The following is an 18,258-nucleotide window of genomic DNA, read 5'->3' as shown; positions in this document are numbered from 1 at the left end:
TCACCGTGTTGTTATTCTAAAAGGAAGGACTCTGGCTCAAGGCTGCTGAGAGATTTACAATGAGAAAATGTGCCCCTCAAAGAAATCAGCAACATGCACTAAATTACAAACACGAATGATTTCTCATTTAGCGACCAGTATGTAGCCTTGTAAGTCATTTTTTATTTGTTTGCAGGGTTTTGAGATCTGAGATCTCCTCCCAGTTCAATGACGAAGGCTGACATTTTGGGTCTCTCTCAGCTTTGAGAGGCAACACCTTTTCCCAGCAACAGGTATGTGGATTATAACATAAGCGTTTGTAATAATAAAAAACAATAGAATAAAAATAGAAACATATATGAACAATAGAATAACAACGAATGTAAAATAAGTGATACTGACACCAGTGTATAGAATAGAATATAATAGCAATAAGAGTAAGGTAACTAAAGCAAACATTTAACTAAAATAGAAAAAGTAAATGACGATAAACATTAAATACAAGAGTAAAAATATAAAGTGTATAAGTGTATAACCAGTGCCTAATAGAGACTAAAATAGAAAAGTAATACTGAGCATGATATTGAGAGTGATATTGTCAGTGATATTGAAAAGAAGTAAAAGATGATATTGCACGTAGTATAATAAAAGTAATATTGCACGATGAAATTGAAATGTAATATTGCTCAATGTCGAAAGAAGTAATAATGCAGATGAGGTGGAAATTGTTTTTGTAAGTGTCCGATGATTGAGCTGTCATTCCTGCAGGAGGTGGAGGAGTTGCATAGTTTGATGGCCACAGGAAGAAAAGACTTCCTGCGGAGTTCTGTGGTGCACCTCGGTGATCTCAGTCTATGTCTGGAGGTGCTCTGAAATGACTTCAGTGTGGTGTGCAGGGGATGAGCGGCAATGTCCAGAATACAGAGTATTTTCCTCAGCATCCTCCTCTCTGACACCTCCACCAGCTTTCCTGATGAGCTCATTGAGTCTATTGGCATCAGCTGCCCCAGCACACTCCAGTGTAGAAGTTCCTCTAAGCACAACTGAAAAAATTACAAATGGCTTTTGAGTTTACCCCTTCTGCAAAGTGAGGGTAGGTTTGCTCTGTCAAAGACCACCATATGGGCATCTTACATTCAGATGTGCCTTTAAGATCTCTTGACATTTATTTAGTTTGTTCTTGCACAGGCCCGCTCCACAACAATGTCTCAGAATGCCAACAGGCCAAATGAGTACTGCCTACTCTACGTTTTAATACACGGTATGAGATGCATTTTCGCTACGTTCTTAAAGCAGTGTTTCAGAGAAAAGTCTTCGGTAATATTCTGGGTTGCCTAATGTGTGTTTGTGCACTTTTCTGTCTCTTTTGTTCAAAAAAAGGAAGTGGACTGGAAGGCTACAATGAGATCTCCAATGAGGCAATGTGCCCCTCACAGAAATCAGCAACAATGAAGAACAGGTACTACACACTGACTTTTCCATTATGAAAGTATGTCAAGGATTTATGTTTCCTTTTTAACACGTCATGTCTTTCCAAGATCAAAAACTACAGAAATCGATTGAAACAAATTATTTGTGCTGCTTGGTTTATGTGCCAATGCTAATATAAATGATGTCTTCCTGCCTGTAAATTTTACTTTTTTTGAGCTGAACAATAATTTATCTTTATTGTCAATTGTTCTCTGCTTTGCTCAGTGCAAATAGGGTTTGATATATATATTGTGAAAGAATTAATCCAAGCTTCCTGAATAAATACTTTAAAATATTGTTGCATCTTTGTTGTCACTTTGTTGGAGAAGATTACTTGAGGTGATAAAACGTGCTTGTGTGTGAGCGCACAATACGAGGAGACACTCATTATGCACTTGTTTTATTTACAACACATGAATGACTTGAAAACAAAAGTCTTCCAAGCAGACAATATACACTCTGTCTTTATGTACACATTATGCAATATGTTAACTTCTCATACGCTGTGCCTTGGTAGTATTTACTGCACGTATCTGTGTGGATAAGATCTTGACTGCAGTGATTGCAAAATGTTCCGCCGTCCCCTCACCCTTGTCTCTCTGGTGTATCGACTGTTGTCTAATTGGCTGCATCTACTTCCTTTAACGACACTCTAAATTAGCCTTAATGCTTAGCAGCGTGTGTAAAGGCAGACAAACAAAGCTTTGAAGAGTCTGGAGATAAAGAGGGAAATGTCAGAGACTCCCTGCTTACACTCAGGTCAAACCAGTGATATAAGTGTTTAAAAAAGAGCAATTTAAACATGTGACCTTTTCAAGTGTTTTGATTTACCTCTCAAAGATGGAAAAGCATTCACTCCAAATGAATTGTTTGTTGTTGAGCCAGTACCAGAAGGAGGAGGACTGCTTGGTAGTGGTGTGACTAAAAAAACCCTGTTGCATTTGAAACCCACTTTATTGACAGCTTCATGCCCTCAGTATAATGCAATGCAGGATTTGAGGTGCTGAGCACAGAAGATTAAATGCGGCAATAAATAGAGTACCGACTCCCCTCACTGGCCGTCTTTAATTCACTCTCGCTGGAGCCATCGGACCCTGATCACAAACACACAAAATGATAAGACATCACACACAACACTGAGCCAAAGGCTTTTGCTTCCACCTTAAATTACAGTAGCCGTGGATGGACTGATGTTCCTGCCTTTAAAATGTGAACATTTTCCTTCATGAGTTTGACGTCCGCCTGGAGCTTGCAACAGAGAGGACCGGCTGGAAGCTATTCATTTCACAGGGTTTATAAAAGATGAAGCTTTGGATCTGTCGAGGCATCCAACAGAAACCTGCAGTGCTGATCACTCAATTCATTGAACCACAATGCAAGAGACTGAATAGTACAAGAGTGTACGAATGATCCATGACAGAATGACATCTTAGTTTAATAACAACGGCATGCATTGCCCTTAGATCTTAAGTTTGTATCCCTTATGAATGAGGACATGATAAAAGCACATCTAACCAAGTTTCAACCCATCAATCATGGTCCAAACCATTTATCATTGTCTCGATAAAATTCAAAGATTATAGACATTTAAAATTCCCTTCTGCGATATGGCATAAAATGGCATTGCCTTGATATCTTGATATTAATGGAAGATTATGTCAGATATCCTGTACAGTTGATGTTGAGAACTATTTCATCAAGTAAAAGAATAACAAAATCAAGGAGCACAAGTTTATATATATATATATATATATATATATATATATATCTACTGTATGTATGTATATATATATATATAAACTTTAAATCACATCATGAATGCTCACAGACGCTGAGAAACGCAACACCAATACAACCACATGTTTACATGTTTGGCAGCAATCTAAGGCAATTGGGAGAGAATATATTTCATAGGGATCCACGCTGCGTGTTGCATTTATCATACAACGCATGGGGCCAGAAAAAGCTCCTGATCAGTTTAGCGCCATCTCACCACAGAGAGTCTTTGTGATGCTTCATATCATTTAATTGTTTCTCATCGTCAGCGAATTAAACGCTTTGAAACGAATCATGGTTCGTGTTTCATGTCATAGATGTATGCCATGTCATAGTTTATGGTATATATTTGAAATATTTGTCATCAGACATTGTTGAGCTAGTTTTGGTTTTTTTTACATGCCCGTTAATTCCAACGTTAGAGTCGTTCAATAAACATGTATTAGTAATTTGTTAATGTCACATAAGTGTAGGTTTTGAAGAATGGATCATTACAATTACAGTTCATAAAACAACCTGGTTCCATTATTGAACCGGTTTACATTTTTTCTTGACATCCAGAATTCAGACAACAATAAGTTTCTTTATTTCAGCGGATTAGTTCCTGTTATTGTTTCGACGTGCGTCGTCTTCTATACAATCGTATCACTTTGCATTTCCTCAGAAACTATTTGTAATAGCTAAGTGAGAAGATGGAGCAATCTGGGCAAAAAGCCACTGAAACAAGGCTGATGTGTCTGTGGTAAGTATAGATGACTTTTTAAATCAGAAATAACGTATGCGTCTCATTTTTTAAAGGGTACATGTACCGTAGTTGTTTTTGCCCTGTTTTGCCTTGATCCCGCTACCTTCATGTCCCGTTCCATGTGAAATATCATGTAAACTTACAAACATTGTAAAAAAGTTGAATATAAAAAAAAAAGTGTTTAAAATGCATGGACTGACACTGTTTGGAGTATTATTGTCCAAACATGGCAGGAAAAAAAGGGAAGCAGGATGTAAGCAGTTCAATAACTGCCACTACACTACAGTACAGTACATATATAGTGTGGGTAATTACTGTCTTTTTCACACACACACACACACACACACACACAACTAACCTTCCCTTTCTCTCTCACACCCTCCGGTGAGGCAGTAAATGAAAGCCGATAGCCTGCTTACCATTTAGCACTGCTTAACACATTTAACAAGAGCAATGCACCCATTGTGGATAAAACTGTCCTACTGGTTTTGAAGTTGCATTACGGGCAGTGATGAATGAATTCACACACACTTTTGTCTTGCTGCCGTGTCACTCAGTATCCAGCTTCCACACCAGAGAACACAGAGAGAAAGAGAAGGGAGTTTAAGCAATCTGTGATTAAGGCAGTCACATAAATATTGCAGAGAGGTTTTTGGCCCCCGTTTTGGAGATACACTGCCACAACAGTCTTGAGCTCCGAGCTCTTAACGACTGCTTCCTATTCCCACAGATTATAGAGCAGACGGGCGTGTGTGAATACCGATGGCAAAAGAAAATATGAGTATGACGCCACAATGTTCATCGATGGAGGAAAAACATCCCGTTTAAAAACAACATCGAGCAGTAATCCTCTTTGGAAGAAAAGGTCATATTTGGTTTGTGTATCAGTCCTCCACACAATGAATGAATCTTTTACAGGGACAAGGGGGGGGAAAAGCACAGCTCAGAGCGATTTAATTAAGAAATGAAAGTAAAGTAGAAGCCTATATCTATTTGTCCACTGAAGTTAGTGCTAGGGGCTTTTTAAGCGGCGTGCAGAGATGAGGAAAGACAGAGGTCCCACTTACAGTAGCTTAACTCTGTCTCACGTAATTGAGTTCATTCCAAGATACAGAAAAAAGTCAAAGCAGATACATACATATTAGTTGGACACAGGAGAGGTGGCTCCCTTAATGTCTTCAGTTGAGTTCTGCTCATTGTTTTTGCTTCCTTACAGCTTGTTATGAGTTCAAGCTGTTTTAAAATCTGCCAACATGGCAATCCTTATGCACTGTACCCTTTACAGTGCTTCCAATTACTGTACTTCAAGTAATGACGAGACGTCTGTCAGAGCTTCACACCCCCTCTGTATTCAGTGCGATAACTGTCACTCAGACCCACTCCTGCATGGAGCGCTTGCAGTACAGTATGTGGCGCTGTGTGCTCTTCCTCCTGAACTGGAAAACGGTGTAGAGGAGGACCATCATGCACAGTGCCAGGACACAGGGAATAGCGATGGCCACTGCTTTCTCCGTGCCCCCCGTGCTGTCCAATTTGATGACAACGTCCATGTCACCGTTGTCGTAGTGGCGTTCCTCTGCCACCGGGGGGTTCCAGTCCCAGTCGGGATCGGCAGGTAGACCGTCACAGCCCATGAAGTCCCTCAGGATGGACCTCGGGTAGCCGGGCTCTACGCGAAGCAGCTGGTTGTTGAACTTCCAGTACTCCTTTCCCTTGTAGAAGTAGGTGAAGCCTGGAGTATATAAAAAAATACACCTAGGTACATTAATCTGGCAAAGAGCAAGTATTGTGCAGCTGCATGTACCACTAAAGTACCCACATCTTAGGCTCTAGCCCCCTGTCCCTCTGTAAAAATGCCTCATAAAATAAAACCCAAAATTAATCAGGAATATCTCCTCGACCATAAGACTTATATGCATATATCTGGTCTTCTTTGAGAGATAGGAAGGAAAGGAATATTAATCCATTGTAAGTAAACTATATTTAGCAAATTATGCAATAAACGAAAACAATTATATTTTTTAATCCTCGCCTGGTGTACAATCTAAATTTCAGAGGTAAAAATAAAGATCCCATAGACAATGATGCGACTGAATGTCTTCTGCTCCTCTTAGATTTCAACTTTAAATGTTACGAAAATACACAAAAACACAATAAAGATACTCAGGCGGTCTCAGTGTTGATCAGTATTCATATGGCTGAAGAGCTCCATGCTATACAGGCATATATATGGAGAATACAAAGGCCCTCGTGCTCGATGTGGTATCCACAGATTTATACGAATGAGATGAAAAGAATGATGTATAGACTGTTAGTGCTTGTTGCCATCTGGTGGCGGTATCAAAGAGGTCGGCTGAAAAATGATCCCAGATCTTTTGAAGTTGTTCTTGTCTTACAAAATGTATGTCTATAGGACTTTACATTGTTAGAATACTTCATAATAAGACTTAGTTTGGAGAATACAATTGGTTGACTGATTGTGAAAGCTGAAGACCTCATGTTTTCAAAACAGTATGAGATTTATATGTTATATAAATAGATGATTATGAAATCGCGACAGTTCATATCAATGTCATGGAGGAGGTTGTTTTCAGGGGGTCAATATCTAGGAAAAAAAAGATTCATTATCCCCTCTGTGCTTTTGGATGAACTTCCTGTTTTCCTGTCGTGTCGTTGCATGAAGTGAAACGGTGGCAACACATACCAGACCAACAGCATTTTAAGTTGTTGCTCTTCATCTTTTCTAAATGTCTTAAAAACAATAGACATGCGATGCCAGGGTGTTCAATCTCACTGACTAGTTACATGGTCCATGAAGCTGACGTACCATTGGCCTTGTCCACAAAGGCCCCCTGTGGAGAGTCAGGGATGCCTTTCCAGATGGTGATGGGTTTGGGATAACCTGGATCCATGGTTCTCATGTCCTCATTGTACCTCCAGTACCTACAACAGGACAAACAGAAATACAGGATGCAAACAGTCAGTGACATGTACCCCTTGCTCGACACCTGCCCCTACAGTAACAGCTGATCTGGGTACATTTTAAGTAGGAGGAAAACATGCTCCTATTGTTGTGGGCATTCAAAAATCCACAAACACAAATTAGCACAGCGTGATGAGAGTTAAATCAATATAACAACTGGACCCATTCACCAAATCCATCATTTCTAAATGACAAGGAGCTCAAACTAGGGTTGACAGACAAACTCAAATGTAGCCCAGTCATACACATGAGAAAGGCTTTTCCACTCTTGAATCCAGGCTTTTGAAAGAAGTTGTGCCAGGTGTACATGCAGCCAAGATAAACAGTCCCATCTCATGCTCGAAAATGGCCCCGCACTGACTAAAGAGGCAGATGCTAAAATAATCCATGACCAACACGTTCAGATGGTGAATTGACAACGTACAGAACACGTAATTCTAAATATTTAAATACACATTCAAAACACATTGTATTAAAACGTGTATCGTGACACAGCACTGGACTTCTGCGCACTGTGTCAGTGACAGACTTTTTTAGAACAAGAGCTCAATCGTGACCATTTAAAGATCTGCAACTGACTGGATTCACATGACCAGAGGAAAGCGGACAATCAATCATCCATACTGTGTTCATCTGCCTGGTGAATTAGTTTCAGGGGTTGTTGTGTGATTGATCTACTTCTCATGCACTGGCACCCACACACATACATCTTGCCACACAGTGTCATGTCTTTGAATTAGAACAAACACCACCCTGTCACAGAGAGAGAGAGATGAAATCATCTTCGAGACGACGGACAGAACGTCCTGTTTGTCGTGATGTGCAGCAGCAAGTTGAGGGATGACAGTATCATGACAAAGCACTTTGTCAGCTTTTACCACGGGTCCTCTGACCTCTTGGGAGGTGAGTTATCACGACAGCTGAACAAACACGTGAGTCACACTGGCATACTCTCAAAATGTAAAACCCTCGCAACATAGATAAACAACACATTCTCGGAGTTGGTTGTTTTGAAAAGACTCTGCGGTTTCAATTCGCCTTACAACTGCAGGTAACCAACTACACCAACGAATATATCAATGGATGTATGCAAGCAGACCAAATACTTATACAAACTATATAAACCACATATATATAAATACCTTCCAGGGAAAAAAGGCTTAAACGCTGAAGTAACATAATCCCCATCACAAACGTTGCTCTAACGTTGGGTAATAATGGGTTCAATGTCAATAAGCAGCATTTTTCAGCTGTTAAATAGACAATCAGCATTTTCATAGCAACGTGTGACAGCTTACAGAAATGCCAGCTCATCTATGCTAAAATTGAAGATGCACTGATCAACAAACCGGCACAATTAATAAAAATGTAATGGGACTCAGTACCAAAAATCATTATAGTCCAAACACTGCATTCATGAAGAAAAACAGAAGGGAAGGAGCTGACAGATACTTAATATTTCCTTCTTTTGTCTGTAGGATTCACTCCTCAACGCACTGTATTATAGTTGTTTCTACCATTTGGCAACACAGAGACAATTTATGGTCATAAACAAAAGACTGAAATAAAGATTTCAGCCATCAATGGTCCTCACACTATTTTCTTTTCCCTGACAGACTCCAGTTCTGCCCAACTACTTAACTTCATAACGGTGGCAGTAATAATTCAACACGGACCTGTCTCCTTTGAAGAAGTAGGTTTTGGCGACATCCTCCCACCAGACAGCTGTCTCGATACTCTGAGTGGGCATGCCGCTCCCGAACAGCGAGATGTCCTGAGGGTAGGAAGGCTGGAGAGTTGTGTCCTTGAAGACCCAGAAGCGGTTTCCTAGAAATACACACACCAATTTAGGAGGCTCTGGGACAAAGATGTCATAAAGATGACCTCAAATATCGCTGTAGACGAAACACTGCCGGCCCCTCAGCTCATTCGAGCCTTTGGTGTATTCACATGATTTCAAATGTCAGATGTATCACCTCGTCTGCAAAATATCTGCACGGCAGAAAATCTATGCGGTGGAATCTATAATACAATAAAAAGCAAGATGATGCTCTGAAGGCAAAACCGCCGAGACTTGTTGTTTTCATTTTGATTGAAGCTGTTGCATTGAATTCATTTTGATCATAAATGCCTCAGGCAGAGTGAGGAGAGCTGCTGCGGTGGTGTGCTGGCAGTAGTAGCTAGACATCGCATGCACACACATGCAGTTAAGTCCCCTTGAGTGAATAAATAAAGCATGGGGCGCTCTGATCCCGCTGGGTGACAGATGTCATGTTAATCTGCCTGATGGACGGATGACTGCATTGGACCTGCACCCGTTCTCTTACCGTACAGAACGAAAAACAAGCTCAAAGTCACCCGCTCAGTTGCTGTATGATAAAAGACCACTCTATGTTTAAAGAGCTTGAACGCAAACCTGAACTTGTAGTGGTGGTTTTTCTCATTTTTTCGGATTAACCTGATGTATTTTGTATTCTGTTGTAAAATGAATCAGGGAATACAATTTTGATTGAATAAAATGAAAGCTGCCATGTGGAATTTCCTTGTAAACAAACAAGAGTTTTGTCTACATTCAGTATTTTCAGCACAAGGCTTTGTGTGTCTGACAAATGTCTTGAACGCATTCCCTTCCACATTGGCCAACCTAATCCCGCGTTTACAACCATGTTTGCTAGCCAGCAGCCTCCTTCTTCCTCACCTTTGTTGGTGCATTGCTACATGTATTGGCGAGTTACCAGCAAATGCCATCAGCGAAATAGCATGAAACCGGTGGCAGAAACATGCATCATGTCGCCTGTGTGTTCTCACGTGTGGATGTGCATCAGAATGCGTTTGCAGAACAATAACAAACCGGGTACCCACTCGTAAAAGCATCGCTCTGTTACAGCGCTACTGATGGCCGAAAACACTGCAGGGTGCCTTTGATGAATAACAAAAAAAAGAAAAAACATAATCCAAATATTAAATAATTACCTTTGAAAAAGACAAACTTTCCTTCGCTATTTTCATACACGGCATCAATTTTGGGAGGCAAGCCTTTCCAGAAGTAGTTGATCTGCATGGGGTAGCCAGGGACTACGGAGTTGTCCCGTACCCTCCAAAACCACTGGTCCTATAGACATGAATAAAGTAGAGTCATCAGCATCATTATCATCACCAGCACCATCCCAAACAGCTTTAAAACCAGCAGCCATGTTCTCTCAGGTTGCTGATCCACTCTACCTTGAAGACGAAAAGCTCCTGTCGGAGGATGGCCAGGGTGTTGAAGCCTCCGTCACAGATGTTGGGTTTGGAGTTGGGGTTGGAGGGCTTGGCCCCCCCCTGTGGAGGGCGATGGGGTCTGGCATGGCGGTCATGTTTACGGGGGTCTGAGGGAGGGTGGAAGCGAGGAGGAGGGACCGTAGGCGGGGGCCTGGTGGGCTGTGGCGCTCTATCTGGTGGACCTAAAGAGATGAAAGGTTTTTCTGGACCTACCCATTGAGAAATTGAATAACTTGACTGTTTCTTTGACCAATCCACCTTTAATGTTGGCACAGATGATTTGTCAGTTGAGTCATGTTGCTATGCTGTTGGCTGTCCTCCTTAACAGCTGACAAATGCTGCCTACTGGCAATCAACCTAACATGACTGAATGTTGCAGCAGTATTTGTAATAAGTATTTGCAGGGCTTCAGTGTTAATAACATGTTGTAATACGGCTTCAAAAAAAGGTTGGAACAATATAATGCATATGTGACATTGTTCTTCAGGTCCCTATCTAACTACTAGGGGTGTAACGGTTCACAAAATCCACGGTTGGGTTCGGTACGATACAGTGGAGCCACGGTTCGGTACATTTCGGTACAGTAGAAAACTATAAATGCCAGAGAAATGTACTTGATTTTAAAATATATTTATTCATTACAACTAACATCATGAAGTTATTCTTTGACTTTGAACAATGATGGAACTATACCTGAGTGACCCATCTTCTGGGGTGTCTTCTTAGCAACACATAAGCATAAAAAACAAAAACTGCTCCTTAATGTTATGTAGTATTGTTACTTACATCTTGCTTACATCTTGTATTGTTACTTACATCTTGCAAAAGAGATTTTTAATCTCAATGGGACTACCTGGTTAAATTAAGGTTAAAAAAAAATAAAATAAAATAAAAAAAAAGATTATTTTGTTTTTATTCAAACGTATTGTTCGGTTCGTCATGCGTACCGAACCGTGAGCCTCGTACCGAACGGTTCAATACAAATATGCGTATTGTTACACCCCTACTAACTACTACTTTTTAAACTGCTGACATTAACAGAAAAGGAGTTCAACGTCTACATCATAAACAGAAAGACCAGCATATAAAATAGAGGGTTACCATAGATTTTCTGGATGCCCTGTAGGTCATCGTGAGGTAGTTTGAAGTTCTCTGTGTCCATGTACTGGTAGAAAGGAGCCATGATAGCGGTGGGGTCGTTGGAGTGTTCCAGACCGAGGGCGTGGCCCAGCTCATGCACCGCAACCAAGAACAGGTCGTTACCTAGAGAGGGGAAGAAGGACCTCGTCAATGCAAAAACCCTCCGTCATACATGGCATACTGTGCAGTACGTGCAGTCCATAACAAGAGGTGGAGGAGAATGAATGTGTGCAGTGATGAAACAGAAGAAGAAAACATACGCCCACGCACAGACACACTCATTAACAAGCAGTATTTGCATTTTTTATCTGTTTGTTTTTATTTCTTGACTTTGTTGTAAAGCCTTTGGGTTTTAGACTGTTGGTTGGACATAACTGAGCATTTTTCTGACATTTTAAACAAACCATTCAATACATTATTGACAAATAACCGGTTGGTTAATCAACAATGAAAATAATCTTTTCTTGCAGCTCTCTGGTCCAAGCGTAACATCTATTGAGCTATAATGTCATGCAATGTAGTGCAAGTAAAGATCATTGGAGGTGTGTTGGGTCTTTTTTTTGCCCCATAAGAGAAGATAGGCCACATGTGAGCCACAGAGAGACGCACACTCACGTTGCGGCCCAGACCCCCAGAGAACAGTGAAAAAACAAACGTCCATACAACGCACCTGAACACATGTAAATGTCGGCATGGCAAACATCTTGTTTTGTATCACATTCATACAGACAAATGAAAAACAACAAAAAATGCCACGGTCAGTGTCTATGGTCAACACTCAGCTCGTGTCAACCTGATTTAGAGAAAAGTACACCATTTACGTACAGCTTGTGACGGAAGCTGTCCCCAGGAGATTGTTGCCCTTTAAAACATGATATCCACTCCTGCCAGCAGCGCTGCACAGAACAACCACTGACCCTCAGCCAGCAGCTAAAAGGTTACACCCCCCCCCCTATCTAACACATCCAGCCTCATCCAACAAACCAAAAATGTCCCACAAAGCCTCCCAGGAGACAGGTCGGAGCTACCATTAGCGCACGTGTCAACATGCAACATTTACAATTGCAGCGCTATAAAAGCCCATTAAAGGTTGCACCGATACCCAGACACATAAAGCAGAGACAGGAGCTCTTCAGACTCAGCCCTCCACACAAAGAACTGCGCAAGGGTGATCGTGAATTTGACTTGGGAGTCTGAGACAATTACCATTGGAGTATGAAAACAAGAGAGAGTGAGGGAGGGGCGGCAAACAGTTTCCCAGAACAAAAGCAATGTGAGCTGTTACCCTCCTCCTCCGCTAATGGGAGGACACAATGTAAGCGTATGGCACATGGGTATTAGCGGAGCAGCCTGGCGCCCTGTAGGGTAATGAAAGTGTGTGTGTGGACGCTCCACTAAGAAAGGCTCTTTTATCTGCTCTCCCTCTACGGGATGCTGCACCCTGCCGGTATCCACATTAGCAGGGGTGGCCCACCGCAGTATATTTGACAATACAATCCGTAACAACCGAACCGGATCTATCATAACCTTATCCACAATCACGTAACAAAGCAAAACGTGATATAACATCACGTCATAAGACGCGTTGCTGTGTGGAATGCTAGCGTCAGGGATTCACATGTGCAGTAAGAGGATTTAATGTATAGCACAGTAAATCCATTCATTTTGGGTTTTTTTTTAGTAATATTAGTTCCACATCTGGTCATATTTTCATTTCAATGAGGATAACCAAATGTTGCCCTGCTTATGCATGCTGGGTTTATTTAGCATTTGATGATTCGTGAGGGAAAGAGGCTGTTTGTTGAGAACAAAACAGACTATGAAGCGGTATGACAGAATAAGAGCAGGGGAGCACCAGTCGAGAGGACTGATGAACTCAATAATCTACATCACATACACACAAGCTTTGCAGTCGCACCACACTACATTTAAAAGGGAAAAAACACACGACTTGGGTCAATTTGTAAAGATAGTGAGTTTCCCAACGTAAAGGGCATACAGGGGAAAATACCAGAGAGCTGTTATATGTGTAATGTTACTGTTAAATAAATGCTGACTACACACTCTGAATATTTTCAGGAAGTGTTCTGGTGTTTTTATTCTCTTGCTTGAAATGAACCTTGTGCTCCGTAGTGTGCTGAGGAAGTGGTTACAAAATCAAAACATATATCACGCATGCATCATTTTCACATTTTGCAATGGTACGGACAGAGGGTATATCGGGCACCTTAACGTCTTCTGTTACCTCTCCTGAAGCATACTGAGCTAAATTCACTAAAAACAGAATCACCATAATCATGTGCCAGCAACCAATGTCTTAAAATAGCAGAGCACTCTATCATCCGAGGAGCTTATTATGCAGCAAAAAACCATCAAAATCCTGACAGATGGGTTGATGCGTCTTTACGGAGCACAGCCCGATCAAAGACATCTCTGCGTTCTTTGTTCCAGGTTAAGCATCCTTCGTACCCCGCCCTGTGATACCACCTCTGTTACATCTCAATGCTTCCCTCATTCCTTCCACAGACCTAGTTTACTTACCTCTACATTGAACTAGCCTTTGTCTTACCTCTTACCATCTCCACTTTCTCTCTCTCTCTAGATTTAGGTTTTACCGCCTCTCTTTTCCTTCACTTACCATCGTGGTTGGGGTTCCCCAGGGTCCAGGGCTCATCCGAGTCAAAGTGTGTGTCGCCTCCGATGCCTGGGCCCGGGAAATAGGCGTGGGCTAGGAATCCCCCCTCCCCGTCGAAGGGTGAGCTGTCACCGTGAAAACCCGAAGCGAAGATGATGGTGATGTCCACGTCGCGCCTGCCAGTCTCCAGCGCGCTGTATGGAACGGCCTCGAAGCGGAGGGGAGTCACACCTTGCCAGACGTCAAACGCCCGCCGGATGGCATCGTGAGTCTCGCGGGCGCCCACCTTTGGTGTGACATTTTTTATGCTGTGGGAGGAAAGAAGGCAAACCGATTGAAAAGGCTCCAGAGAGCCACAGTATACAGAGACCATGGGGCTGAGGAACGGCCCTGCAGGTTCTAGTTTACATGCTGTGTTCATAGCAGTGGAAGCGTTCACATGTTATTTTAAACCACCGGAAAGAAAAGAAAAATACACACCGCATCAACTCCCGTGCCTCGTTATCCCATTCATTTTGAGTTCACATTTTTTGACTTTTCAAAATGAGAAGACACACACACACACACACACACAAAAAGTTGCACTTGACACAACTACTTAAAGCCCGCCAGCTTTTACTGAACTTTTAACACAGCAGTCGTTATCAGTCCCTAGCAGGCAGAGAGGAATGGGAAATCTTCTCCCTCTCTCTCCACTCATTTTCATGAATAAAGTGCAGTCAGCAGCAGCACTGGCTCAGCACTGATTGACATTCCATTAGGAGAGGTGGCTCATCAATTCAAATTCGTGGAGGAAGGAAGGATTTGAATAAATTGACAGTGTTATCGTCTTTTTCTTCTGTAACCTGTCAATTTGCAGTTGTGCCAGAGACCCGTTTATCAGTTCTCCTCAGAACCCATTAAAAACTGGAGCTTAATTGGCCGAGCTAGAATGAGAGTTTGAATATTTCTTCTGAGATTACGGACAATTTACACTCAGGATTTTTCAAACAATTGTATACGAGGTAGAGGAAAGCCTTCAATCTTCATGCTACTCAGTTAAAATTGTTTGTTTTGTCTTAGAAAAACAGCAAATGGCGGATTAAGAAAAAAAAAATAGCAAGCTATTTATAATCTGGTAAGTAAACATACTCACAGCACACATGGGCACATTTATGTGTGAATCTGTGATGTGTTGTGTGTGTGTGTGTGTGTGTGACGTATATGAGCGGTCTCTATGACAACACGGAGCATGTGATCCCAGATGGTTAAAGAGGAGGAGATGAGAGACGGAGGAGAGCTGAGAAAATGAACACATCTGAAACCCACAATGAGCGCGGCCAAGCTCAATGGTCGCTATGACAACTGCCTCCACTACATACCTGTAGGTGATGTGCGTACGCTGCCACTTCTGTCCCGTCAATGCGTATCGCCGCTTCCGTGACCTCGCGGCACTTTTGAATTTGTCCGGAACGCCACAGCGAGGCTTTTGCATCCAACTTAAAGAAGAGGAGAGAGGAGAGGAGGAGACTCAATAAAAGTCGCGAGGCAAAAACGCCATCAACAAGGCCGAATACAGCACTGAAGTGAACTCAGCAGTTCTCTTCCTGATGTAATCACGGCAGCAAAATAAGGAAGTGTTGTGCAAAAATACCACTCGAACTACTCCAAACTACAGTCATCGATTCAAGTGGAGGATTCAATTCTCAATGGGGGCTGAGAGGAAGTTTCATGTTTTCTCATTCATACCACATCAGATTATCACAAGTACAGAACACACACACACACACACACACACTGTAATGCATCGGCGAAACATTAATGCTCACCTCAGCGTGATATCACTGCATCATCATGCAAAGTGAGAAGAAGGAAAAGTGTTAAAACCTTCACCTGAGGTTGTTTCAGACGAGGTGATGGGGGGTGAAATGAAAATCTCTATTTCTGTCCTTCACTAGTTCATTGAAATATTAATAGCCATTCCTTCTGCATTTTTAAATGAATGAGGGGAGCATTTGCATTAATGCCACGTCAATGGCCTGGTGCATGTGTGCATACTCACTCCTCGGTTCTCTCATCCAGTGTCCCTGTGACATTGAGACCATAGATGCGCTGCATGGCGGCGATGGCTGAGTGCATGGTGTGGGCTGAGCGCAGGACAGACATTCCCGGTTCTGTGCGGGGAAGGTAGCCATACTTCTGTAGCCATCCCTGCGAGAGGACGGAAGAGGGAGAAGGATTTGGGCCTTCGGATGGTGGCTATTTTAAGACTTTCTTTAGCCTCTAGTAGAAAACTCAAGAGTAGATGGGAAGGCCGGAGGAAAACATGGTGATGGAGCAGGAGAAGATGTGCAAAAAACACGCACAGAAAAAGTTGCACTTTGCAGGTTTGTGCGGATAATTGATGCGTTAATCATCTACTACAATGTACATGTATCAACCCGAGCTGTACAATGTGAAAGTCTTCCCGTTTGCTGCAGCGTTCAACTTGAATCACCTTCGTTTCGTGTTTGATTACATTTGGTTCCACGTGTTCAATATATTCTCTTTTCAGCATATTTCACTGACGGACGCTAACGAATACAAACAGACCGCAGACATTCCTCCATCGCAGTGGTTGGAGTACTGTGCTCAAAGGCACCAAAACAGTAGCTGTTTAATGAGGGCAAAGTGTTATTTGTTTAGTTACCCTTCCCAGTTTTTCCAAGTAAGTGGCCAACCCCATAATCAAAACCAACAAGAATATGGCTGCGGGTCGTTCATTCTGCATCCCACAAACAATGCGTTGAGGTGACTAACCATTAGTATATATATATATATATATAATTTTATTATTGGAAGAGAACATGGTTCTATATATTTAACGTCACAGACGCATTCATGAAAAACTTCATAGAATTAACATGTAAATAGTCTTGTGTTTGCAGAAACTGTCCATCCAGCAGTGGTTCCGGTGTGTGTGGATATTTGTCCCATCAATGCAACTGTTTGCATTTGAATCCCTTCTAGTGGCCGTAGTCAGTGTTTGTGTCTTGCGGCTGCCGGTCAGCCTACATGTGCAGGACTGTGGCCCTGCCTCCTCTTGCCCTACAAAGCGAGAGTGCGGCTTGATACAGAGGAGGGATGCTAAGGCCGTGCATCATCCGGAGGGGGGGGGGGGGGGGGGGGGGGTGGTCACTGCCAGACTCAATCTGAGAGGTCGAGAGATGCCCACGCTATCCACAGCTGTCCACACGCCAACCAGCTGCCTCCCCATCACTACACAGCCTATGAGATATGTTCCAGCCAGCTAATCTGACTAGCTGTCCTTGTCCACCCCCCCCCCCTCCCTCCCCCCTGCTGCCGCTATCCTTCTTTCTGCTGAGCTAAACGCCTTGTTTATCCTTTTTCTGTCTCTTCTTTTTCCTCCCCTCTCTCCTGTGGGCGTGTTTCCTCTGTGTGTGTGTGTGTGTGTGTGTGTGTGTGTGTGTGTGTGTGTGTGTGTGTGTGTGTGTGTGTGTGTGTGTTGTGTTTGTTAATAAAAGGCATCCCAGATCCCAGAGAGACATCAGGCAGATTTCAGTGAGCCATAACATTGAATAACGATGTGTTTGTGTGGCTGGCAGCCTCAGCGTTTCATTTCTACAGAGAGGTGGGAGGGGAGCCTGAGGTGAGGATGAAAATGACATCAATTTAATAAGGTACAAAAAATAAGCAGCAAATCCTACTATGCAGCTTGTGTCTGTAAATATTTAATCTCCTCCTCCAGCACCGTGATGATGCCAAGGCATGTCTGACTTTATGTTAGCCTGTGACAGAAGCATATCGATGAAAGCAGCTTCACATCGCTGTAAAAATAAACCACTCCATATATCTGGGTTGCACATTTAGGATCAGCGGGCTGGATGAGCTCGTGGACCGCAGAGCAATAAAATGAGCATCCTTCTGTTTCATGGCACTCTGCAAATGAGGAATGCGAGACATATATATTTTTTTTACCGTTCAGCGCGTGAGCTGTGCTGATATGCTTCCAATGTATCCATGTTATCCGTTATGGTAATTGAGCCCACGGACATATATACCATCCCATGGATGCTTTTTTTCACGCCGAGGTGGACGATGTAGGAGGAGAGGAGCGCGGTCATTTGTGATAAGCAGGCAGAGGAAGGCCGTTTATCTTACCTCAACGCTGAAGTGATGATCCTCCTCTCCGGACACAGCGCACGAAATCCAAAGCAACAAATGCAAGCAGAATGCTGCCGCGTAAAAGCAATCCGATGGTTTTCTTGTACTGGAGGATACTAAGGTCAT

At 42.5% G+C, this 18,258-nt stretch overlaps 1 protein-coding gene across 2 annotated transcripts; it reads right to left on the bottom strand.

The window, feature by feature from the left end:
• Window positions 1-5,340: 5,340 nt before the first annotated feature.
• mmp16b (matrix metallopeptidase 16b (membrane-inserted)) lies at window positions 5,341-18,258 on the bottom strand (the record flags this gene model as incomplete). 2 transcript variants are annotated; one of them, XM_079284320.1, is made up of 11 exons in its annotated part: window positions 5,341-5,702; window positions 6,798-6,913; window positions 8,630-8,780; window positions 9,927-10,065; window positions 10,176-10,396; window positions 11,316-11,477; window positions 13,993-14,297; window positions 15,351-15,467; window positions 15,798-15,812; window positions 16,031-16,179; window positions 18,130-18,258. In XM_079284320.1, 11 exons carry the CDS (start codon window positions 18,256-18,258, stop codon window positions 5,341-5,343), a joined length of 1,866 nt encoding a protein of 621 aa, XP_079140446.1. The 2 variants fall into 2 exon arrangements, with proteins under 2 accessions (XP_079140446.1, XP_079140447.1); XM_079284321.1 differs by lacking the exon at window positions 15,798-15,812.

The sequence above is a fragment of the Melanostigma gelatinosum genome (genome assembly GCF_949748355.1).
Source record: "Melanostigma gelatinosum genome assembly, chromosome: 15".
NCBI classification, from domain to species: Eukaryota; Metazoa; Chordata; class Actinopteri; order Perciformes; family Zoarcidae; genus Melanostigma; species Melanostigma gelatinosum.
Note: the sequence above shows the minus strand (reverse complement) of the source record. Positions and strands in the feature narration are given on the sequence as shown.